We start from the raw sequence: 24,227 nt of genomic DNA, 5'->3' as shown, positions 1-24,227 counted from the left end.
GCTCAGAGCCCGGAGCCTGTTTCTGATTCTGTGTCTCCCTCTCTCTCTGCCCCTCCCCCGTTCATGCTCTGTCTCTCTCTGTCCCAAAAATAAATAAAAACGTTGAAAAAAAAAATTAAAAAAAAAAAAGAAAATCCCCCAAACCTCCTACCTGAGTCAGTGGACTTGTTTCTGTTGACATTGTTGTTTTATATCGTTAGGTTGGCTGCTCTTCAAAGAAAGGTTAAGTTTTTTTTTTTTTTTCTGATTTCATTTCATATGTTGAATGTATAGATTCAGCATATGTATTGAATTGAAATACACATGTGGGTGTCCACACACACACGGGTGTGCACACACACACACGCACACATCCCCAGGCAGACGATTCTCCTGTTTCCTATGGCCTTGGTATAAAGAATTCAGCTCGGAAGGCAGCAGGCGTACCTGGTGGAGTTTTGTGTTTATGTGGACACTGATCTCAGCGGCTAATGCGCCTGCTATTCTTGCTTAGCCGTGATACAGGCCTGTCATTGAAGTATCAGGCTCCTCACAGGCGGGGACAAACTCTTGCATCAGATATAATAGGCCACATCCCTTGGCATCAGATTTGAATAATGGATTCTGCTTCTTAATATCTGTGTGACCTTGGTCAGATTGTTTCTTGAAATCTTGTTTTTGTCATCTGTCACATGAGGATAGTACATCCCTCATAAACTTGTCATGTAGAGAAAATGCCGTGTCTGGTGCCTGGTGTAGAGTAGGTACTTGGTTCGTGAAACTTGTTACCGCCCTAAAATTACACAGCAGTGAGAGATTTCTTTAGTCATGAGGTTAAAGGGCTTAAGGAGGCCCCTGCGGAGTAGTATGTGGAAAATCAATTTACTTATTATTCTCATTGTTCACATGGGAAAAACAATTACTGTATTCTCTCTTTTTTTTCTTCATGTTTATTTGTTTTTGAGAGAGAGGGAGAGAGAGCACATGAATGGGGGAAGGTCAGAGAAAGGGAGACACAGAATCTGAAGCAGGTTCCAGGCTCTGAGCTGTCAGCACAGAGCCCAACGCGGGGCTCAAACTCAGGAGCTCTGAGATCGTGACCTGAGCCAAAGTCGGATGCTTAACCGACTGAGCCCCCCAGGTGCCCCGACTGTTTTCTCCTTCGAAAGCAGCAGAAAGCTTAGTTCTGTGCACATCTGAAGCCTCTACTGGTCCGTGGCCACAGTGTGGAAAGTCACACCTGTGGACCGAGTGGAGGGCTTCCCTTGGCCTTGCTCCCACTGTGGAAAAGCAGTGCGTGTGAGAGGCTGCAGGGACACTGTGGGTGTGCAGGTGCCTGTGGTTGGGCAGGAGAAGCACAGGGTGGCATCACTCATGGAGCAGAAACACCTGACTGCATTTTCATTTCCGTTTTTCTCACAAGAAAGACATTTTAGGGGAGAAAAATGATAATGTTAGGAGCGTACTTCTTGCCAGTGGAGATCAGTGTTTGGACGTTGAGGGAAAACAGTGTGTTTCAGTGATTATATTCTGCGTGTCGTACATACTTAATTCTGTGAGGCTGAAAGTCCAGCAGAGAGTCTGATTCTCCAGGAGGGCCTTACCCACAGAAACAGTGTGGTCAGACCTCTCTGATCTTGCTGGAGCAGAGCGCTCTGGGGTGGCGTGTCTGTGGCAGCTCATGAGGTCTGGACGGTGGGCACCAGTCTCTGGCATGCTCCTTGCCCTGAGCTGGGCTTCTGGCCACAGCATTGCATCATCCCTGTGTGAACCAGGCGATTTGGTTGATGTCATTACAGTACAGGGAAGAGTGTATCTGAGAGAAGTTACTTCGTAGGCCCTGAAGTGCTAATAATAGTGAAATGAGATCAAGTTGTTTTGTACTTTTCAAAGTGCTCCATCATTTGATTGATTGTGTTGTGGTGGTAATAGGGCAAGCGCTGGGGAATGTGTGAAATTCCTCCCATGTGGACTCCTGCGCGGCTTTCTCCCTGTTGCGTTTCCAGATCTACTTGCATTCGGTTGGTATCAGACCTGCTTGGCCTCATAAGATCCTTCAGCTTTCGTCCTTTCCTCTGTTCAAGTCGACCAGCCACAATTCAGAACATACCGAGATCCTCAGTGACTGTTCAGTGCCCAACATTATGCTCTAGGGGGTACATCTAGGGTACAGAGCTGTTTGCTGGTGGTAAGGAAATTGACTGATAGTTGCAAATAACAGTTCACAAAACGAGCCAGAAATGGAGCGTACAGGAGTTTGGAAGATTGCTGTCAGAGCCCCGAGGAAGGAGGCATTTCTTTTAGGAAGGAGAACTTGGGTCTCGTGCAGGAGGAGCAGAGAGGACCCAGCGGTGTCTTCCTTGCAGTGGGAAGGCTCTCATAGTGTCTTCTCTGCCACACGTGTTTTCTTCAGGTCACGACTGCTGTGAGACCGTGCGGGTGCAGCTGTGTGCTTCCAAGGACGGCCTTCCCGTGTTCGTGGTGGCCGAGCAAGACTTCCGGTTCGTCCAGGATGAGGCGTACGACGCAGCCCAGTTCCTGGCCGCCAGCGCCGGCAACCAGCAGGCCCTGAACTTCACCCGTTTCCTCGACCGGTCAGGACCCCCGTCTGGGGATGTGAATTCCCTTGATGAGAAGGTTGCCCTGGCATTCAGACACCTGAAGCTGCCAGCGGAGTGGAATGTGCTGGGGACAGATCAGACGTCTCATGGTAAGAACTTAAACACACCAAGAACACAGACACATTTGGGAAGACTGAGGGTCTTAATGGCGGCTGCTTCCCTACAGTCATTGCCCTCAAGCCTTCCACAGCGGCTGGATGCGTCCTGCAGTTGTGGCCTCGAGGGCGTCTCTTCTCCATCCTTCAGTGGAGCCGGTAAACCTGTTGCAGAGAAATGCCCTGAGCGGGCCGGAGCTTTACTGTGGCTGTTTTCAGTTCCCATTTACAGCAGGGGTGGCACGCGGGTGACCTTGCTGCGGGTCTGGGGTCCATGTGTGTTCTGCGTGGAGAAAGTGACCCATCCTTCGCAAGGACCGTAGCAGAATAACTTCTTGTCATCCTTTGGGTATTTAATTACTAAAGACAGGGTTTTCATTTATTGTCTCCTGACGTTTTCTAGAGACTCTGTGGAGTTGGAGGAAAGAAAAGATGGGGGGTTGGGGCGGGGGCTAGGGCGGAGCACCAGAGCTGTCTGGGCTTCTTTATCCAGAGCAATTTACCTCTTAACTTCTTTCATCTACTGGCTCTCCGTAGAAGAGTTCATTGAAGGAAGGGCTCCACTTTTTAAAAAAGCTCTGATGTAGTAACTATGCACGTTCCTCTTACTCAGACGGGTTTCCCTACAGAATCATCATGTGGTGCATGGCATCTACCAGATGTCATGATTTTACGTATGTATTTATTTAAAAATTTTTTAAACATTTATTTATTTTTGAAAGAGAGAGAGAGAGCATGCAATTTGGGGAGGGGCAGAGAGAGGGGGACAGAGGATCCAAAGCAGGCTCCAGGCTCTGAGCTGTCAGCACAAAGCCCAATGCGGGGTTCAAACTCAGGAACTGCGAGATCATGACCTGAGGTGAAATCAGGAGTCAGCTGCTTAGCTGACTGAGCCACCCGGGCGCCCCTATGTACATATTTAGATGAAACAGTATATGCTTGGGGTCCAATAAACATCACCCTCGTTCCCTCCTGAGTTCACAGCAAGTTGGGAAGGTTTAGGAGTTCTGCAGCTAAAGATCACAGTGTGTGTGTGCTTTGCTACTGATCAAAGCTGTCTTGGATTACTGATCTGCCAGGAGGGTTTCCTTATCTTTCTACTTTCTCTCTGAAAGAACTGGACAATCACAGGACTGCCCCTCAGTGGCCACGCAGCTCTGATTATCGTATTATGTAGGGCGAGCAGACCAGAAGTCACCCTCCCTGCCAGTGAGCAGAGCCTGAGCCATACCGCCCAGCGCGTTCTGGTTCAGGGCCCTGCCCAGTGCCTGCTCCCACACACTCACTCGCCAGATACGTGTATTCTCCCTCCCTCTGGGGAGGTATTTGCCAGCTTCTGTTCTCTTCCGTCCTGTGACCGGCTGCAGCAGTGGTGTCCCTTATCGTCAGGGGCTTACTGTCCGCATACTGCCAGTGCAGGCCTGCCTCAGGAAGACAAAAAAGAAAGCTCATGCCCTCAAAAACCAAATCAAGGAAGAAAGCATTTATCCTTTGCTTTTGCTTTTTCTAATTGGTATATTGACCAAGGAGCCTCTGCACTGCTAAGATCTAAAGATCAGAATGTTTGCCATCATATGGAGCATGAGCACCTTTTCAGAAACCTCATCTTGAGGCCTCAGCACCTCTAGCCCCTGCTGTTCTGTATCTGTGTGGGAGTTACAGATCAGTATCGGGATGGGATTGCATTAGTTATTTGTGGGGCTTAATGGTGTTTTTATCGTTTGGTTTTGTCTTAAAGAAGTTACAGCAATTGGGAGAGTTTGTTCGTATTACCATGGTTTTTTAAAAAGCACTGTTAGAAAAAGCACAGTCTGAAACTTGAGGCCTGTCACTTCCCCTCTCTGGACCGTAGCTTCCTTGTCTTTGATAGGGAACTGGCCAGCTTTAATATTTTTGTGGACTTGCCATGTGCTTCTTCAGTTTCTGTTGCACAAAATTGCTTAACAGTGCTAGCAAAGGCTAAATCAAGTTTGAACACTTAGGGAAGTGCATTAAAACTGCAATAAGGTACCATTACACACCCCTTAGAAAGGATAAAATTAAAAATCCTGGCAAATTAAAAAGCTGGCAAGGGTTTAGAACATCTCATACGTTGCTCGTGGGAATGCAAAATGATATAGCTGTCCTAGAAACTAGTTCGGCAGTTCAATGTACATTTACTATATGACTCAGCAATTCCACATTTGGCTACTTACCCTTGAGAATGAAAACTTACATTTACTCAAAAAAGTCTTTGCACAGATATACCTATGGCAGCGTTATTTATAATCCCTCAAAACTTCAGACAACCCAGATTTGCCTCATTAGGTGAGTATAAAAACCAATAGTGATACATCCATATAGTAGAATACTACTCAGCAACAAAAAGGGGGGTATAAAATAAAAAAAAGGGGGCAAATTGTTGGGGGATCAGATGCAACAACCTGAACGAACATATTTTGCTAAGTAAAACAAATCCATTTCCAAAGGTCGCTTATGGGGTGATTCTACTTTTAGGATATTCTGAAAAGGGCAAAATTACAGGGACAGAAAATAGATCAGTAGCTGCCAGGGGCTAGGAGTGGGGATAGGTCTGACTGCAAACGAGTGTCATGAGGGAATTCTTTGGCTGTTGGAATGGTTTTATATCTTGGTGTGGTGGTAGTTATAAGAATCTATGCGTGTGTTCCAACTCAGAAAACTGTATGCCTCCCCCCCAAAAAGTGAATTTTATTATACATAAATTACAAGTAATTCAAAGAACACAAGAAATTGAATAAGTTAGATACATACTTTGCAAGGTGAAATGCATGCAAAGAACCTGATAGACCTGCCTTTAAGTCAACAACTGGGATCAGGAACCTGATTTCAAGTGCTGGATTCACATTCTGCAGCTGGAGTTCAATTCATTGTGGATTAGAATCTACAAATCCTGGGTGCTCTAAGGGCTGTGTAGCATGAGTTAAGAGGTACCTGCTTGCTGCTGAGGGACGGATGTAAAGGAACATTGTGCTCACGTGAATGAATCACATAGGTACTTAAAAGAAGAAGGTGCCCAAGCCAGCTTGTCCCCTGGGAGAATAAGGTAAATAGGGCCCCTTGTTATGTAACAGGACTACTTGCTGTTGAAAGCCAGGATATTTACAGGTTGTTCAGCCTGATATTTGAACAAAGGGGTCATGTAAGATCCCTTCCCACTCCTTGTTCAGACACAGTGCTTTTTAACTTTTTTCAGGTCAGTGACTCCTTTGAAAATAGCTTGGGTTTCTCCTCCGGAAGAAGAGCATTTAGATGTGTACCTGAAGCAGTTTACATGAGTTCGGGGCTTCTTGGTCTCCCTGCACAGCAGGCATGAGCATGGCGTGGAGAACTCTTGGCTGTAGACTTGATGCTGTGAAATGCGACGCGCACGGGCAGTGGACTCCCGTTAGTTAACATCCTGGCTTCACTGCAAAAATTCGTGCAAAATACTTCATCTCTGCCTCCCCGTTTCTTTACCTGTAACACGGAGGAAGACCTATGGGGAGAGCGTGTATTGGCTTGTAAGCGATTCATGTTGAATTTAGCATGACCAATACCTGGTGACCTTTTAGAGACAGAACGTCAAGGGGCCCCGTGGGGCACAATAACGTGACCTATCGAAGGCCACCACAGGACAGCTCCAGAAAGAAAGGTTCTTTGAAGGAGAATGAGACTTAGTTTTGCTTTTGCTTCTTTCTTTTTTTTTTTGAATTTAATTTTGTTTTTATTTTACTTATTTTGAGAGAGAGTGAGAGAGAGTATGAACAGGGGAGGGGCAGAGAGAGAGAATCTGAAGCAGGCTCCGCGCACTCAGCGCAGTCAGACGCTTAACCAACCGAGCCGCGCAGGCACCCCAGCTTTTACTGATTTCTCAAGTTCATCTCCCTTTCAGGCATGAGCATAGGGGAGTTTGTCCATTTTAGTTCTCCTGTCCCTGGTTGCATACAGCATCTTCCACACTGTACCTTTGGCCTTAGCTCTGCCTTAAACGCGAGTGACAAGGACACGTTTGGGTGGAGGGGGAATGGTGGGGTTAGGAGATCTTCCGTCTGAGTAACCAAGTCTCAGTTCCTGTGTCGCCTCTTCAGTGCCTCGGTGGTTAATGGGCGTGGTGAATGGAGGTGGTTTTCACCCGGAGGACCCTCCCAGCCTGACCCCCGGCTGCACAGGGTGGGCTGCTGAAACTAGCTCTGAAGAATGGGAGGAGAACCACTCTGGGGAAAATCTTGGGGGAAATCTTCGTCCTTGTTTAGTCACAGGATTGTATCACTAAATGAAAACATCTGACCATCTTTGCGGGTGGGAATCTGGGTGGAGAGAAGGATTAGGCAGGTTTTAAAAAAAGACTGCACGGGACCACCTGAGGGTTCTCCATTCTCTAGATCGATGTTAGTCACCAGAACCTCAGCCTTCACTGTCCGGTGTCTCAGCTCCCACAGCCCTCTGAACAGCTTTATCATAGCTGCTAAAAGAGACAGTAAAAATTTTAAAAGACCACGAAGGGATTTGTTTTTTCTTGGCAGAGGATTAACACCTGTTGACTCCAGGACAGGCGGTTCCTCGTGGCAGGACTTTTGGCTCCGGCAGTTTTGTTGCCTCTCAAACCTTGATTCAGTGACAAGGTTACAGTGTCGTTTTTGTAAAAGCCCGTCTCTCACACTGGCCTGCTGTTTCCTTCCCCGTGGAGTGTGGACTTCCAGTCCCTGCATCGTGCTGCAGTTTACTGAAGAGGCAGCACAGAACAGCAGAAAAGACTGGGGATTCGGGTTCTCATAGATACGGATTCAGAGTACTGTGAGCAGAGCCTTCAGGTGGATTGATGGGGAAGGAAAAATACAGTGCAGTCTTGGATCACTGTATTGTTCCCCGAATCTGGAACATTTTGCTTCGTGGGAAAATCTGACCGTGTGAAAAAGTCGCACCGTGGCTGAACGCGTACTAGGCCCACCAGCTTTCTCTGCAGATCAGAGGAAATGGGTGTGGGAGGGGATTCCAGCAAATGTAAGTAGAGAGCAAGAGGGACTGAAGACCTTTTCTGCTGCCTTCTCTGTGGGTGCACGCTGGACCTCCATAGGGATTTTTCCATCTGAGCATGGTTAAACGGAAAGCCAGCCATCCGGCGTGTGGTGCATTAAGTGAATTAACAGCCTAAAGGAACCGGAGAAGCATCATGAATATCCAGATGGAAGGCTCCCGGAGTATAGTTTTCTTTAAGAAGCCACAGAAAAATTTAGAAGAGACTTCCCATTTGTTCTTTAAAAGCTCAAAGAGGGCAGACCTATTATGAAATTAGAGAAGGAAGCAGCACGGAGAAAATAAGTTGAGAGAGTATCTACTTCTATGCCGGAAGCCCCTCGATCAGGGTTCCACCACAGAATCAGAACCGGTGGGAGAAGTATCCAGTTAAGATTTATTGTAGGGCATGGCTTACATGATTGTGGGGGCTCTGTTAAGCAAGCCCAAGATTCGTTAGGGCAGGAATAGAGGAGAAGATCTTGGACAAGCTCAAACCCACTGAGATGAGCCAAAGCTGTCATCCTCAGGGAATCAGGAAGGGGAGATCTGGAGCAGGATGGAACCCCACGAACACAGGCTGAGGCCGACCTCCGGGGGACACTTCAGCCCTGCTTTTAAAGCCTTCCAGCTGATTCAGTTAGACCGACCCAGATTATCCAGGATAATCTTCCTTATTAAATCAACTGATTAGGGGCTTTAATTACATCTGCAAAAAGCCATCACAGTGAGGGCAAAGACGGAAAAGGGAGTTGGTTGAAAAGACACAGGGACATCCAGAACCCCATAGCATAATTAAATTCAAACTGGGGACAAAGGACTCTGTTGACCTCACAGGAAATGCAGTTAAGGATCTGAAAAGCAAAGTTGAGTAACTCTCAGAGTACAGAAGACAAGGACAAAGGATCGTGAGAGGCAAAAAATACAGAATATTAGAGAATAGAGATGGATCCTGAATTGTACATGCTCTGGGGTTGAAGCTTAGACGAAAGGAATGAGAACAGTAACAAAAGATAAGTTGGGTAAAAATTTTTATCTATTGGAGGAAAACACGAAAAGGTGATTTTGTAGACCACACCATTAGCTCACTTGCGTGGTTGCTGGGTTTTTACAAAAAGAGGGTGGAGTAATGGAGAGGATAAGTGGTTCCTAGACTCGACAGAGGAATTTTCAAATCTTGCTGATTCTCTTGGGCAAGTTGTTAATCTGTCTTTGTCTGTAAACTGAGGATAACGAGACCTCACGGGGTTATCGTGAGGGTGAAAGGCATTCATACACAATGTACTTAGCCCAGAGCACGGCACCTTGTGGGTCCTGACCACGTGGTACACCTCTTGTTGATTCCAGAAAGGGGCAACCTACAGATACACGTGGCACCCGCTGCTTAGGACCTTAGGATGCGATCCAGAGAGCTGGAGCAGGTGCGTGGCTTTGTTGTTGGGACTTGGAGATACTGAGCTGCCTCAGCACATCAGGCATCAGAAAGGATGAGGGTGTAGTATCGCCCAGCAAGGCCAGGTGAACCAGTCTCTAAAAAGTCACATAGTTCCTGGTCGATGCCTTATTAGCTCTTTGGTTTTGACCAGGACAGCAGAGTGCTTGTGAACCGCTGTGAGGCACAAGTCAGGTGGTGATATTTGAGCTTCTGTGAAGGTTCTTTTTGCCCTTGTGTCTGGGCCTGCCACCTGCTCTGAGGTGTTGATTATCACCTGCACATGCAGGTTTCTTCTGCGGTAATGAACTCTTTCCAGCCACGTGCCTCTGCTGAACACTATAAATTCTTGAATCAGTATGTGTAGTTTTGTAGGAAAAACGTAAAATATGAAAGATGGCTTTTGCATCTAAGAAAATTTACTTGGCAGTAGGGAGACTCGACTAATATGCATGTGACATTGGAAACCAGAGAGGTTCAGTGTAAAATCACAGGTTCAAAGACTGGTCATTCTTTTTTTTTTTTTTTTTAAATTTTTTTATTAAAAAATATTTTTTTAATGTTTACTTATTTTTGAGAGAGAGTAAGAGCAGGGGAGGGGCAGAGAGAGAGGGAGACACAGAATCTGGAGCAGGCTCCAGGCTCTGAGCTGTCAGCACAGAGCCCCACGTGGGGCTCAAACTCACAAACCATGCGATCATGACCTGAGCCAAAGTCGGACGCTTAACCCAGGTGCCTCAAAGACAGTTCATTCTTAACTGCTCTTCACTTAAGGAGCATGGAGGTCTTCAGGGTCAGGAGAAAACACTGGGGTCCAAGGAGTCTGGGAATGCCTGTGGGGAAGTCAAGACCTGAGGGAGCCATGGAAAATGAGTGGAAGAGGGCAGGCACAACTCGTGGGCACCATTCACACCCCAGGGCCCCCTGGAGTGGTGCCCCCTGGAGGTGAGTGTCGCGCAGCCCATGGGGTGGTGGCCCTAGCTCTCCTCCCAGGCTGTGCACAGGAGACCTGAGGAGGAGAGAGTGTTGTGTTAGTGAACCCGGAACGTAACCTGAAGTCCAGAAGGAGAGAGCAGAGGAAGGGAAGGAAGCTAGCACTGAGGATTTCGTGTGGCCAGTCTCTGTCCCACGTTCCTCCACCTCTGCCCTTTTGTTACGGCCACCCTGGGGGCCAGGTGAAGGCGGGGGTGCAGAGATGAAGCTGACACAGGTTACACGGATGTGTAACACATCCGATGTGTGACACAGTCACACAGATGGCAGGTGGCCATCTGCCATCTGGCAGAGGGCAGTTTGAACCCGGATTTGCTGGACTCCAGAGCCTTCCTCATCCTCCCACCTTCGACGTGACTCACTATACCCGAGAGGAGCCTTCGCTTCAAGTGCAGGAAGCCCGAGCCTGTTTCTGAACTTGCTAGCACATTATCCGAGAATGAGTCTTTCTTATTATGCCCGGAGATGCATTTCTTTCTTTCATTAAACACAACAAAACAAAGCTGGCAGTGCCTGCAATTTGATTTGCCCTTAATGTGGGGGAATAAAAAGACCTGTGTGTACTTAACAAGCAGAACCTGTTTTTAGTGTTTAGCCAGCTCCCGTCTGGGTGTTTTTTCCTTTAAGTAACTGCACCTCCTGGTACACCCATCTAAGCCCCAACAGCTGTTCCCCCTCTCGGGTCCCCGCGTTGTGAGGCGGCACTTTCTCTCTCTCGTTTAAGGAAAGAAACCACACGTGTGAATTTACCCGTATAAATTGATTGCACGAACGTGTTCAGTCAGAACATAAAAATGGCCTGGTTCTCCTGGAGACTTTGCCTGTCACACTGTTTTCCGGCTTCGTTCCGTCTTCCTTGAGAGCTGGTTGTACCCGGCTGCAATGACACCGTGTACGTTGTGGTTTGTCGTTAGGATCCTAGGTCTTTGGAGGCGGTGGTGTTCACGCAACTCGTCTTTCTTTTCATTTGCTTTGTGTGTTCACGTTCTCCCCGCTGATTCTCATTTGCTCCCCCCACGCACAGACGGCGGCCCCCGGGAGACGTTGATGCATTTTGCCGTGCGGCTGGGCCTGCTGAGGTTGACGTGGTTCCTGCTGCAGAAGCCCGGTGGCCGCGGGGCCCTCAGCATCCACAACCAGGAAGGGGCAACACCTGTGAGCCTGGCCCTGGAGCGAGGCTATCACCAGCTGCACCAGCTTCTAACCGAGTAAGTTCTCCCCCCTTCCTTCCCCTCCTCACCAGCCCCGCCCCCCCCGTGTATGGCAGGGCCGCCCACTTGGCATCTCCCCGAGACTCTGCCACGAATGAAACCCTCAGCTCCGGGCCTGGCCTTCTGCTGGAGGCTCGTCAGCTTGCTCCTGCTAACCGCCTCACTGCCTGAGAGCGAACAGACGTAAGTGGTCTCAGCGTTTTCTCTCCCTGCCTCCCTGCTTCTCGCCTCTTCGGTTTCACTGAAAACACCGAGTGGGTCTCATCTGTGGGCTGGCATTCCGTTACCGTGTATGTAGTTGATCCCAGTTTAGTACAAGAAGAAAGTTGTTGTCTCCCATATGTTTCTTTCTGTTATGTCTTCAAGACTCGGAAGAGTTCATTAGAAACAAGTATTTTAATTGCATAAGTGCACGCAGAAAATATGCTGAACCACGGAGTTTTGGTTTGAATGTAATTTCTATGAGTAAAATCAAGAGCCGTGGTCTCTTCATCTGACGAGCAGGAAAAAGCAACTGAGTTGTCCTGGAAACATTGAAGAGGAAATCCTGCGTGTCTGCATGTTCCGTCGTTAGGCATTCTCTTTAGAGAGCCCTTTGAAGGAGGGTTGTTACAACATTTGAAGAACTCTTTTTCTTGTATAAATAGAGAAAGAAATGCATGACGGCAGCCAACCTTTCCCATTGGAAGCTGGTCTTGTTTAATACATCGCTTTTATCATTCTGTGGTCATCACCTCTTTTTGGCCACACAATCTGAACAAGAAGAAACCCCGTTGGGATTTATGTTCTTTGGTAATCGAGGGATCCTTGTAAGTTAAGTGGATATTCCCAAATTCTCTGATACTGTGCTCACCTTAGGCTTACTGTAGTTGCTTTTATTTTTCATCAATTGTTATTGTTTGGAGGGAGGAGGACTGGAAGGGCCAAGGAGAGATTTCAGAACGTAATGTTACTTACTGTTACATCAACAGGTTTTCCGTTTGTTTTCCGTTTGTTTGTATGTTTGTTTACTTTACCTGCCCAGTTGGTAACTTTTCCAGTCAAGCCACACAGAAGGTTCTTTTCAGATACTTTCTAATGGGTGCCTCAGATACCATGACCGTAGGAGGGGCGTCATCTCAAATGAGCTCTGGATACCTGAGCTGCCCTAGGACCGGATTCCAGGGAGGGATCTGTTCCCGTTCCATCGTACTTCCCATCTGGCCAGTGATTAGATTGCTTCTGCTGTTTGCCTCACGGCCTCAGGAAGAGAAGCCTGGCTCCAGGAGTTGAAACAATGAACTCTGTATAACTGTAGTGGAGCCGGAATGCAGTTCCTCTAAATGTGGTTGTGTCGCTCCGAGGGCTTGTAGGGAAGCAGGGCTGGTTAGGGATGGCCATCCAGATGGGGAAATAAAGTGATTGCAGCAACTTTATTATACGCTGGGCTGGGCGAGGCTGTCACAAGACCTATTGCAGCAGGGCTTTAAGGAAACGGGAGTGTGTGTTCTGGGAGAAGAGATTTTGGCTTGCTTTATAGTACTAGCTCTGTTCATGTGCAGAAGCCACTTACCTCCTTTCGAAGGGAAAGCCAACTGGGAAAGTTTTCAAATACAGGACTGCAGTAGGAGATTAAAATTAGCAATTAAAAAATGGCAAGGAGGTGATTTTTACTAAATCTCTGAATCTTACTTGACGTTAGTAGACTTTGCTAGAATTTCGACCCTAGAGTCAGGATGAATCATTGTTCATGGATGAGGAAGAAACTGAGATCTGGAGAGGCAGTGACTAGATCAGGGTGACAAGGTGGCTGGGCCAGAACTAGAAGCCAGATCTCCTAAGAAGCCATCTGACGTCCCTGCCACTCCTAGGATTCTGAACAGGGGGCCCAAGAATAGGCTTCTCTAGGTCCACAGCCTTTGAAATTATAGGCAACACTTTGTGCACGTGTGTTTCTGAGCGAGGAGTTTGTTTTGTGAGACTCAGAGGTTTGTGAAAAGCTACGAATTGTTCCACTGTATGGTAATACTTCACTAAAATCTTTAGACTTGGATGTTCCTCCCCCCCCCCCGCCCCCCCCTTTTTGAAGTTTATTTATTTATCTTGAGAGAGAGAGAGCGCGCGCACATGTGTGTGTGCACACAAGTGGGAGAAAGGAAGAGAGAAAATCCCAAGCAGGCTCCACACTGTTAAGCACAGAGCCTGATACGGAACTCGAACCCACATGCAAGATCATGACCCGAGCCAAAACCAAGAGGCAGATGCTTAATTTACTGAGCCACCCAGGTGCCCCAGCCCCTCCTCTTTTTAAATTAAATTTTTCCATAGAGACCTGTTTCTTTTTAGTCTCTATTTTCAGTTAATCTGAAATTGAGGGGCGCGTGGGTGGCTCAGTCAGTTAAGCATCTGACCTTGGCTCAGGTCATGATTTCACAGTTTGTGAGTTCGAGCCCCTCGTCAGGGCTTGCTGCTGTCAGCACAGAGCCCGCTTTGGCTCCTCTGTCCCCCTCTCTTTCTTTCTACCCCTCCCCCAGCTGTCACGTGTGCGCTCTCTCTCAAAAAATTTAAAAATTTTTAAAAAATAATATGAAATCGAGGGAGGGGTGCATACATTTTACACTTACAAAATAACTATTTGCATGCCAGTCTTAACTGAAAATTCAAGTTTATTTAACTCTTTTTATATGTCTCCCAAAATAAATTTTTTGTTTTCATTCCTTGCTGCTTACCCTGGTTTTTTTGGGGGGTGGTGGGGGTGGGTGGGTAGGAGGACATTGTGCCGATGAAGGTCCAAGTTCTTTTTGTGTTTATGTGCCTGAGGCTTATTTTGATAATCCATTTTGATAAACAGATTTACTTTTGTGTGAAAATTGATTCTGTTGTGCTTGGAAGTAGAGAGATTACCTAAATAAGACCCAGGTCTGTAGAGAACTCTTGAAATTGATACTGAATCCCGGCAGATAGTGGTGACTCTTGGGACATTTTTGGTAGTTTCCCTTTTCTATAATCCATCATTGTTAACTTTCACCAAGTTCAGTGACAGGGAAGGGAGAGGTTTGGTGGACTTACTGATCTTTTATTTTCGCTTATATTTTGATCTGACATGATGAATACGGGTGTGTTTTTGATCTGAAAGTTCCCTTTAAACAAAATGTTACCAGCCTTGCCTGAGAAGAACCCTCACCTCAGCCTGCCGTGGCTGTTAGGTCGATGCAAAGCTGTCTCCCCCATTTTGGGCAGAAGTTAGCTGAGCGCCCCACCCGAGGTGCCCTGATTCATGATGATGGGTAGAAGAGGGAGAGAAGCCAAGCATTGAGGCTCTTCGTGTGGCTAAAGCTGCGAGGTGATGGTGTCGGGTGGGTATTGCATTGGAGTCTTCCAGAAAGAGAATGGGAGGGCCGGGTGCTATCGCACACATCATACACAACACAGAAGCGTCTGGAGACCTGGATTGATCTCGGGGGAGGGAAAGGGCGGAGACCAGGAGGCGGCTCCAGGTGGTGGCCAAGTGTGCAGACTTTGGAGTCCAACCTGAGTTTGCATTTTGGCTCTGCCATTCGTAGCTGTGTTTCTTTGGGCGCAGTAAGGAACTTTCCTCTCTGAGCCTCAGTTTCTACATCCACTTAAAAAGAGACAAGGATAATAATTTCTATCTCTTGGAAGTAAAGCCAAGCGCCTGGCATATGCTGTGTGAGGAATCCGGGTTTGTCACCCAGATGATGGTTACTGCTTGGAGCAAATACAGGGGCTGTGAATACTTTACTTTGGCTTTAAGAGAAGACAGTATGGTTTAGTGGAGTCGCTGAGGAACAAAGAGCTTAATTAAAAACGAAGCTTCCCCACTTAGTAGCCCGGGTGACTTGAAAGAAAGTGGTTAGTCACCTACCCGTGCTGAGTTTCTCATCCCTCAGATAATACCTATTGGTCTGTGTCACCAGCTTTGTGCAGATACTGTGTTAGACCCTGAGGTGCTCTGTGTGAAAGCTTCGTACACAGTCACATAATCAGTAGAGTGAGAGCTGACTCATCAGCGAGACTCTGATTCCAGTCGATTGGTCTACCTCCAGTATCTTTTTTTGCGATACCTATTGCAGTTCCCTGTGAATTGAAGTTGGCAGATAGGTGGGCGGAATTTGTATGGAGGCAGGCTGGCCTTGAACCCAGGGTCTGCCTCTGTGAAGCTGGATGATCTCGGGTGATCCGCTTACCCTCCTGAAGGGCCAGTGTGCATTGCCGTGAGGAAGAAATGAAGGAATGCATGAAGAGTGTGACACAGTGACTGAAAGAATATTATTGCCCTTTCCTTGGTTTTCCATTACTTCTAGACTCGTATCAGTTTTTCATAACGTTAAGAAGTTTCTGTCAAAGTCTGGAAGGTAATTCCGGGTATCATTTGGTTGTTCCTGCTTGATTAGATTTGAAGTTATTCTCTAGTGTAATAGATAGCACTTGTTTTAAAAACAAAACAAAAAAAAAATTAGTTTGGTCCTCTGCCCGATGCTGTGATGTGATGCCTCTGGGTGACAGAACAGGGAGCCCCAGATGGACGTGGGATCATTTCCATTGTTGCCACCCTTCCAGGAAGATGACTCCTGTGGAGAATTTAAACTCTGGAGCATTGACATGAAAGTGTTGAAATACTTCATTTGCCCTGAGAGCGAGCTTCAGAGTTTCAAACTGCTGTGTTCTGTATCAGTTTAACAAATCTCTTTATTGACTGCCTGCAGTGTGCTAGAAAGCATGGTTGGTACATTATGGCTGATATTTCACTTCCACCTTATGAAAACCTTCTGAAATAGGCCTTATTTGTGTTGTATGGACGAAATACGAAGGCTCAGAGAAGGACAGTAACTAACCCAAGGCTTTCTAGAAGGTGGTGAAGCTCCTTCACACACACGTGTGCAATTCCAAGGCCCATAATCTTCTCTCTACAAAATTTTGACAGGAGGAAAGAGACTCCGGAAGAGGCCACAGGGATATGGGATGATTAACACTTAATGAGGAGAGGGTTATAAGCTTTCTGTTTAGTCCTGACCTCTGCTTTCCACTTCTGTTACCCATTACGTGGTGTTAAGTCTTGTTGACACCCCAGCTGTCTTTTTACATTGGTTCTCACGGGACCCTAATGAGTGGATAGGTTAGGTGTTATTATGCCGATTTTATAACTAAGGAAACTGAGGCCATAGAGGTGAAGTGAGTTGCCCAAAGTCACAAGGCTACAGAGTTTCAGAACCAGGCTCAAGCTCAAAATCCGAGGACCTGTCTAGGTAGAGATGACACCCGTGTGTTTGCAGAGTGTAGACCCACCCTGGCCAACACTGGGCACTAGGCTGTGGTTTGTTACTGTAGGGCGATACCGGCCCCTCTCAGAGAGTTCGGGTCTGTAGATTCTCACGTCCTTCTCTTGGCACGTTTACACTTGAAACCTGGGTTCAGGGTCAACTGGTAGCATAAGTACTCAAGCATAGATATTGCACAATGGAACTCAGTGCTGTTGAGCAAGATGTTCTGTTAACATAGCGATTGCCTTTTTAGGGTCCTCTTTGAGTACTTGGCAAGTGGGTCCTCCATAGCCCATCTGGCACAAACCAAGTTTGGAGCCTTTGCTTTTGTTTAGGAGGGGAAGGAGCGAAACAAGCATACAAACTTACCTTCGAAATAGTAGCCAGAGAGGAGGAGGGTTTTTGTTTTTGTTTTGTTTTGAACTTTACATTTCTCTGGCTCAAGTCCCATCCACCTGTCCATCCTTAGATTTGTCTGTCCATCCACCCATCCTCCTTTCTCACTGTGTGATCTGGGTCTCTGTGTCCTGGTGAAGAAGGCTGTAGAACTGAGAGGAATCTGGGAGGAGGGGAGGGCGCACGCGTTAACGAGTACCTGCTATGTTAGTGCTTCAGTGTGTCCTCATTTAGAACCTTTCCGCTGAGGTCTGAGGTGCAGGTTCATACAGCTGGTGTTCTTCCGCAGGTGGGAAAACACACAGGCCAGCTAGCTTGCCCAAGGCCATCTAGTCAGTCGGTGGTTGTTGTGCACAAGCCTGTCCTTGGGATGTGTTTACACTTTATTGATAGAATTTTGGGCGGAAGCATGTTTCATAATATTGTCAGTCTTTTAACCAACCTAATTTGATTACGATGATTCACCAATCTGGTGTTCAATGACTTTTTTTCTTTGTTGGTAAATTTTCAATTGGAGCATTTTAAGAATTTTGACATTACCTAGTTTTTTTTTTTGTTTTTGTTTTTGTTTTTCTGTTAAAGCCATTCAAATAGTAATCTCAGGATTATTGCCCTGTGCAGCAGCATGCTAGAAAATTGCAAAATACACTTGTTCTTTTTTTTTTTTTTGAAGTTCATTTATTTAGAGAGATTGTACATGTGCATGAGTGGGGGAGGGGCAGAGAGCCAGAGAGAGGGGATTGCAGAGAGGGAGGAGAGAGAATCCCAAGCAGGCTTCACACTGTCCTCTGTCCTCGTGGAGCCCAGTGTGGGGCTTGAGCTCAGGAACTTTGACATCATGACCTGAGCCCAAATCAGGAGTTGGACGCTTAACTGACTGAGCCACCCAGGCGCCCCGCGAAGTGCACTTTCTGAGCATTATGTATTTATAGAACAATAGCCAGCCCCAGCTGCCGTTTATTGTATTTGTGCTAGGCACTTTGCATAAATGTTTGTATATCTTATTCTCTCTCCAGCCCTTTGGGGGCGGGCATAGTCTCCTCACTTCAGAAAGGAATTGCCACAGCCGCTAAGTAATGGACCAGGAATTGGTTACAAACCGCACTTGAACTTTTACACTGCCTTGGACTTCCTAAGAAGATGGATTGGTGTTGCAAGTTGGTTGGAATAGCAGAGCCGTCCCACATGTCTTGGGTTTTCTTCCATGCACTTCTTGCTGTGTGTGTGTGCGAATGGGCCCGGGTTGTGTGTGTTTCTGATGACACGTGAGTGACTTCAGGCCTAAGAGCCTCTCTTCAGAGGCCTGTGGAGTAGTCACATCACTTGACGCCTCGTAGCAGATTCTCTGTGGCAACAGCACGTGATTTGGAAAACATTTCTGACTTTACAGTGAGCCTGGATTGTGGGACTTGATGGGCGTATGTGAGACAAGGAAGGCTAGGTTGGCACCCTCCACCCTCTAGAAAACAGACCTTTTGTAACCGTTACACATTATTTTTACTTGGTCGGTTTTGGAGCTTCCTTAAGGGCATGCCTAAAGAAAGAATGACTTGAAAATGTTACCTGCATGTATTATTAACAGAAATAAAAATTATTCTTAAGGAAAAACACTAAGCGTGTAGAATAAACCTTTTGGCCAAAATCAGTATTTGGCCAAAGCTGAATATCTATGCCTGTGAATGAAGTTCTGTGAAACGAGTTAAGTATGATACGGTATAAAATACAACATATTCTGTCCATTTTCTAACATTGAATAGTTAGTTCTGTTTTACAAGTTTGAGTTTACAGTGGAAGAGCAGGGATTCTCTCTCTCTCGGCATTAGCAACTGCTAGATTGCTCTCGATTCATTGAATACTCACTTTGGGGTGCCTGGGTGGGGCTCAGTCAGGTAAGCGTCTGACTTCAGCTCAGGTCATGATCTCACTAGGCTAGCGAGTTCAAGCCCCGTGTCGGGCTCTGTGCTGATAGGTCGGAGCCTGGAGCCTGCTTTGGATTCTGTGTCTCCCGCTGTCTCTGCCCCTCCCCTGCTGGTGCACATGCTTGCTCTCTCTCTCTCTCTCTCTCTCTCAAAAATAAATAAGTGTTAAAAAAAAATTACTTTCTACCAGTGCATCAATAATATCTCTAACTAGTTGGGCTATAGAAAATTGTAATTCAGGAAAGTTTTCCAGGAACAGGTTTTCTAGAAGGAATTCTATACTTGGGTTCTTGGTTTTACGAACCTGACAAATGCTTCAGCTGCTGAAATTGGTTACCATTGTCAAACCATCATTTGACAAAGTTTTGTTCAAATGTTTAGTGTCCCTAGACACTTAAAACTAGAAGGAGCTGCACCGAAGTATTCTTATTTAAAGTCTGTTGTTCATGTGGTGCCTGGGTGGCTCAGTCAGTTAAGGGTCCTACTTCCTCTCCGGTTATAATCTCACGGTTTGTGGGTTCGAGCCCCGTGTCAGGCTCTGTGCTGACAGCTTGGAGTCTGGAGCCTGCTTGGAATTCTGTGTGTCCTTCTCTCTCTGTCCCTCCCCCGCTCACACTCTGTCTCTCTCGAAAAAATAAACAAACATTAAAAAATTTAAAAAATCTGTTGTTTTGACATTTGATTAGTGAAAACAAAATGTGTTTGTGGTACCTCATTCTTTCCACATTTCTGCACATACTTCTGTCTGAATTCAGGACGACACATCTTAGCTGTAATACATGAATTTGGCCATTTGTCCGTCTTGTAAAATCTGAAGGTGGCCTTCAGAGTCTTGGTAAAATTTGGAGTATTGTTCTCCTGCTTTTAATTCTTTTCTAATAAGACGTGAATAATTTACAAATCGCATTTCTCCTTGAAAGAAATGTGGCCTAAATGGAATAAGATACGTGCAGGTTTCAAGTAATTCTGTGCAGTGTTTACTTAATGTGATAAAAGATCATTAACAAAAAGTTAATCAAAATTTTTATATAATTTGATATCTGTAATTCTTCTGTCATTTAAAATTTCATTTATTTTTTTTAGAGAGGGAGAAGGGCGCACGCAAGCAGGGGAGAGGGGCATGGGGTGGGAGTGGGGAGAGAATTGTAAGCAGGCTCCATGATCAGGGTGGAGCCCGACATGGGACTCGATCTCATGACCCTGGATCATGATCTGAGCTGAAACCAAGAGTTGGACACTCAGCCGACTGAGCCACCCAGGCACCGCTATCATTGATGTTTTAATGAACATTTGTTGTCTCTAGAAAGGTAAAATGTTCTTCCTGAAGGTACCTAGCCAGTGCATATTCTTAATGGTCATATTAACTGTCTACTTACTTCTCTACTAATTTAACCGTTTGAAAACTCTTGTTTTTGCACACAGCATTACATGCTTTCACACTTACTAAGTGTAGCATTTTACTCTTAAGAAGTACACATTTCTGCTTTGACTGGCCAATAGAATTTATGCATAAAAAGCATATAAGGAGATTTGCACTTTGAACTATGCAGAAAATGCTCATGCAAGTACTCCTTATTTTAACAGCATTCCTTGTGTTGGTGCTGTTGCTTCGCTAGTATGATGGTGACCTCTGTAGTCACGTGATCATCGAGCACGTACCTGTTCGGTTGGCATCCAGTTAGCCTTCCTGATGGCATAGCCGAATGTGGGTGCATCCCGATTGCTTATTGCCTAGGAGCCTCGGTTTCCTCATCTGTACAATGGGAAACGATAGCATGTACCTCCTAGGACTCTGAGGATAAAATGAGGATGTGCTTGTGAAGTTCATAGAAACTCAGGATGTCCCTCTGTTGGGAGAGCTAGGAAAAAAGATTTGCTGGAACTAAGACAACCACTCAGCTTTATATAAATAGGACCTCTCTGCAGCACCATCCAGTCTCTGACATATTTTTTTCCCGGTCAGCCTCCCCCACAACGGTAACACTCCCTTGGTACCACCGGGAAGAAGAGTGCCGTCTTCCTCTTGGATTTTTGGGAGTAAGTAGTGGGAGGGTGACGTAGGTGTAGTTTTAGTTGTCTGACAGCCCACAAGAAGGGTTCTGTGCCTTTTCTTTATTTTCCAATATACACCTCAAAAACTGCCTTCTTTTTTGTTCCTTGGAAATACACCAGCCCTATAGTATCCGATATACTCACCATGTATTGGGCGCTTTGGGAGAGCCAGACACTATGCTAACACTTTATATAGTCATGTTCGTATTTGATCTCGGCAAACCCAGTGTTCCCACTTTTGCAGATGAGGACATTGAGCCACAGAGAAATTTCTGCAACTGACCCAAGAGCATACAGGTGGCAGTGTCAGAGCAAAGGATCGAAGCAAGTCCGTCTGTTTCTCGCATGTTCCAACCATTACCTTAGAAAAGTGTTACTTTTAGTTATCTGACAGCACAGAATTGATGAAAAATTGCTGATACACCATCGTTACCCAGATAATGTGCCCTCTTTCCTCTGCATCATTCCTATATGAGTTCAGGGCAGGGTTGCAGTACAACGTCAAAAAAAAAAAAAAAAAGAGGAAGGAGAGAAAAGCCGAGTATCGTGTGCATGGATGCATAACTGGTGTGGCAGTGAGTTCCTCACCAGCACCTAAGATAGTCGCCTCCTGTGCATCGGGATCCCCCCTCCACTCCCCTCTCCCTTTGTGACATTTTGCCTCTCCCGCTGCACGTTAGCGCAGCTGGGGTCGATTTTGTAGGACTCCGTGGGGCTTGGCACTGTGAGGGCGAGGTGGCTTCATGGCAGGTGTTGCAGTAGCTCTGAAACAAGGAACTGGACTCTGCAGTTCCTGTCAGAAGTAGACTCAGCAGAACACACTGTTGGGAGGGCTGCTCTGCCCTGCCCTGCCCTGCCAGCTGCAGTGCGGAGCCGGGGCCCAGGTAGCATGGGCCTGCGATATTCGTGGTGCCTGGGCAGCCGTCCGTGAGTATCCGCTTCCACACTGCGGCATTGTTGGTCTTCAGTGTGGATTCTCTGACATTTGATCTGGCTCTCGCTGATCTCAAGAAGACGCCTCTTTGAACTTCCCCCCCCGAATGACTAGCGTTGTTAGTACCGGGAAAATGGTTTTTTCCTGCGCTTGGTTTCAACAGGATTTTACATGTATGTTAGCATCAACCCCGACCTTGTGCTTGGGCCGCATCATGCTGGACCAGGTGAGGGGGCAGAGGCTGGCTGGCTGTGGTTGATCGGTGCGTAGCGGCGGGAATGCTGGAATTAGCTGAAATACTGTCTGTGCGTGTTGAATTTTGTTGTTGCACTTGCAGAAACCTGGAATTTGGGCGCCAGCCGTGGATACTCAATTTGGATTCTATCATCCCATCTCTGAGGAATGGCTTCTTGATTTATGGGTTTCTGCAGTTGTCAACTTGCTGTGGATCCTATAAAATTTATAACAAAATCTAATATGCTTTGATGAGCTTCTGATAAATATAACAGGCTTAACAGTTTCTGTAATTTGAACGTGGTCATAGTTTGACACTTAGAAGGTCCGTATCCCTGTGCACAGTGGCAGGAGGTGCAGAGTTTTGGAATTAGGTCTGGGTGCAAATTCTGGCCTTTTTACTCATTGGCTGTGGACTTGACACATTGCTGCTTCAGCCTGTGTTCTCATGTGACGTGTGGAGATACACTGATCCCTGCCTCAAAGTTGTTCCAAGGATTGAAGGTAAATAATACTGATCTGGTATCAAACTAATAGTTAATGTTACTAGTTTCCTTCTTTTGTGTTTTCATCTTTGCTTTCTTCTCACATTTTCTCATCCAACTCAGAGTAAATCCCAGTTGGTGCCATGGTCCACAAAGCCCCGTGAGATCTGAACCCCGTACAACTCTGAGACCTCATTCCCATTGCTTTCTCTGCACGGGCCAGCTGGTTGCTGCCTCGGGCTCCCTGCGCTCGGCTGTCCCCTCTGCCTTCTACATGTTGTCCCAGCAACTCTATATGCTGGCTCTTTCATAGGATTCACATCTGTTGTCCTGTGTCTCCTCTTTCTGGTCCTCCTCCGCTCACTCTCTGTCTCAAAAATGAATACACAGTAAAAAAGAGTCACTCTCTTTCTCCCCCCACCCTCTCTCTCTCTCAGATAAGAGAGAGTGTGAGCGGGGGAGGGGCAGAGAGAGAGGAAGACACAGAACCCAAAGCAGGCTCTAGGCTCCGAGCTGTCAGCACAGAGCCTGACATGGGGCTTGAACCCATGAACTGTGAGATCATGACCTGAGCTGAAGTCGGATGCTTCACCAACTGAGCCACCCAGGCGTCCCCAGATGCTTTTAATTTTATAAAAAAAATAATAATAAACACCAGTTAGGATTGAACTTCTAAAATACTCTTGAATATTGTGGAGTTAGTGTTCCGCTTTGCCCAGGCCTATGTGGAGTATACCTCGGGAGAAAGGGACACTTGCTCAGTGCATCTGTAACTGGTTCCACGTTCCGTGTCCCCGTCTGTGCCGTGACTTTTCTCTCTCTGGCTTGTCTGACTCGCCAGGGTCTGTAGGTGGTGGGAATATAAAACGTGGTTCCTGGCAGTCTGCAGGGATCTCTCTTGTAACCCACTGCTGTTCAGGGTGAGGCAGGCTTGTCTCAGAGCTGATTGGCCTGTTCTTTGTCACCCACTAGTCTGATGAGTTCAAGTATGGAGTGGAGAGAGTGTATTTAAGAACTTTTATGGTAATTTGACAGAGTCGTTTTGTATCTATTGAATCTAATAAGAGCTCTGAGCTTCAGTTTTGCATCTTGTAAATTTCACTTTTTTTCTAGTAATTCATTTTTAGAATTTTTGCTTCTGTAACAAATTGGAAAATTTTTTTAAAAATCTGGTCCTTGTTAGTTTGAGAAGCTGTCCTTCAACCCATCTAACAACTTACTGCACAGTGCTGTGCACAGGGAGAGCAGATAGATGTATGTTTCTGCACAGTGTTCAGCACATTAGAGAACAGAGACCTGAAAAAAGTCACATCTAGTCTGTGAAAGAAACCTTGTCTGTTTATTTTGACACATGTTATTTGTCTAACTGCTTCCAAATAAGATTAATCCATTTCAACAATGAATTACGAAAAATGCTAAATCGGGGCAATGCATCATATAAAAATACACAAGCTCATTGGAAGCTTACTGGACTTGTTAAGTATTAGTTCTTTTCTTAAATGTTAATGAAAGTAACCTTATATAAAGTTAAGGGAACTTCATGTCTGAAGAGTCCTGCCCAGACTAATGAGTAAGAATGTTTTCTCTTTTTCCTGAGCTGGA

The 24,227-nt window shown here is 46.2% G+C and overlaps 1 protein-coding gene across 2 annotated transcripts in view; it reads left to right on the top strand.

Annotated features, from left to right (window-relative positions):
* Nucleotides 1-24,227, top strand: part of AKAP13 (A-kinase anchoring protein 13) — a 333,979-nt gene that overhangs the window by 138,565 nt on the left and 171,187 nt on the right. For both annotated transcript variants that reach the window (XM_045448718.1, XM_045448719.1), the window contains exons 5-6: nt 2,393-2,689; nt 11,158-11,341. In XM_045448718.1, coding sequence (XP_045304674.1) covers nt 2,393-2,689; nt 11,158-11,341 — 481 coding nt within the window. The remainder of the gene's footprint in view (nt 1-2,392; nt 2,690-11,157; nt 11,342-24,227) is intronic.

This window comes from Leopardus geoffroyi, chromosome B3, assembly GCF_018350155.1.
Source record: "Leopardus geoffroyi isolate Oge1 chromosome B3, O.geoffroyi_Oge1_pat1.0, whole genome shotgun sequence".
In the NCBI taxonomy this organism is placed as follows: Eukaryota; Metazoa; Chordata; class Mammalia; order Carnivora; family Felidae; genus Leopardus; species Leopardus geoffroyi.
The sequence above is the reverse complement of the archived record's forward strand: the minus strand, read 5'-3'. Positions and strand labels throughout refer to the sequence as shown.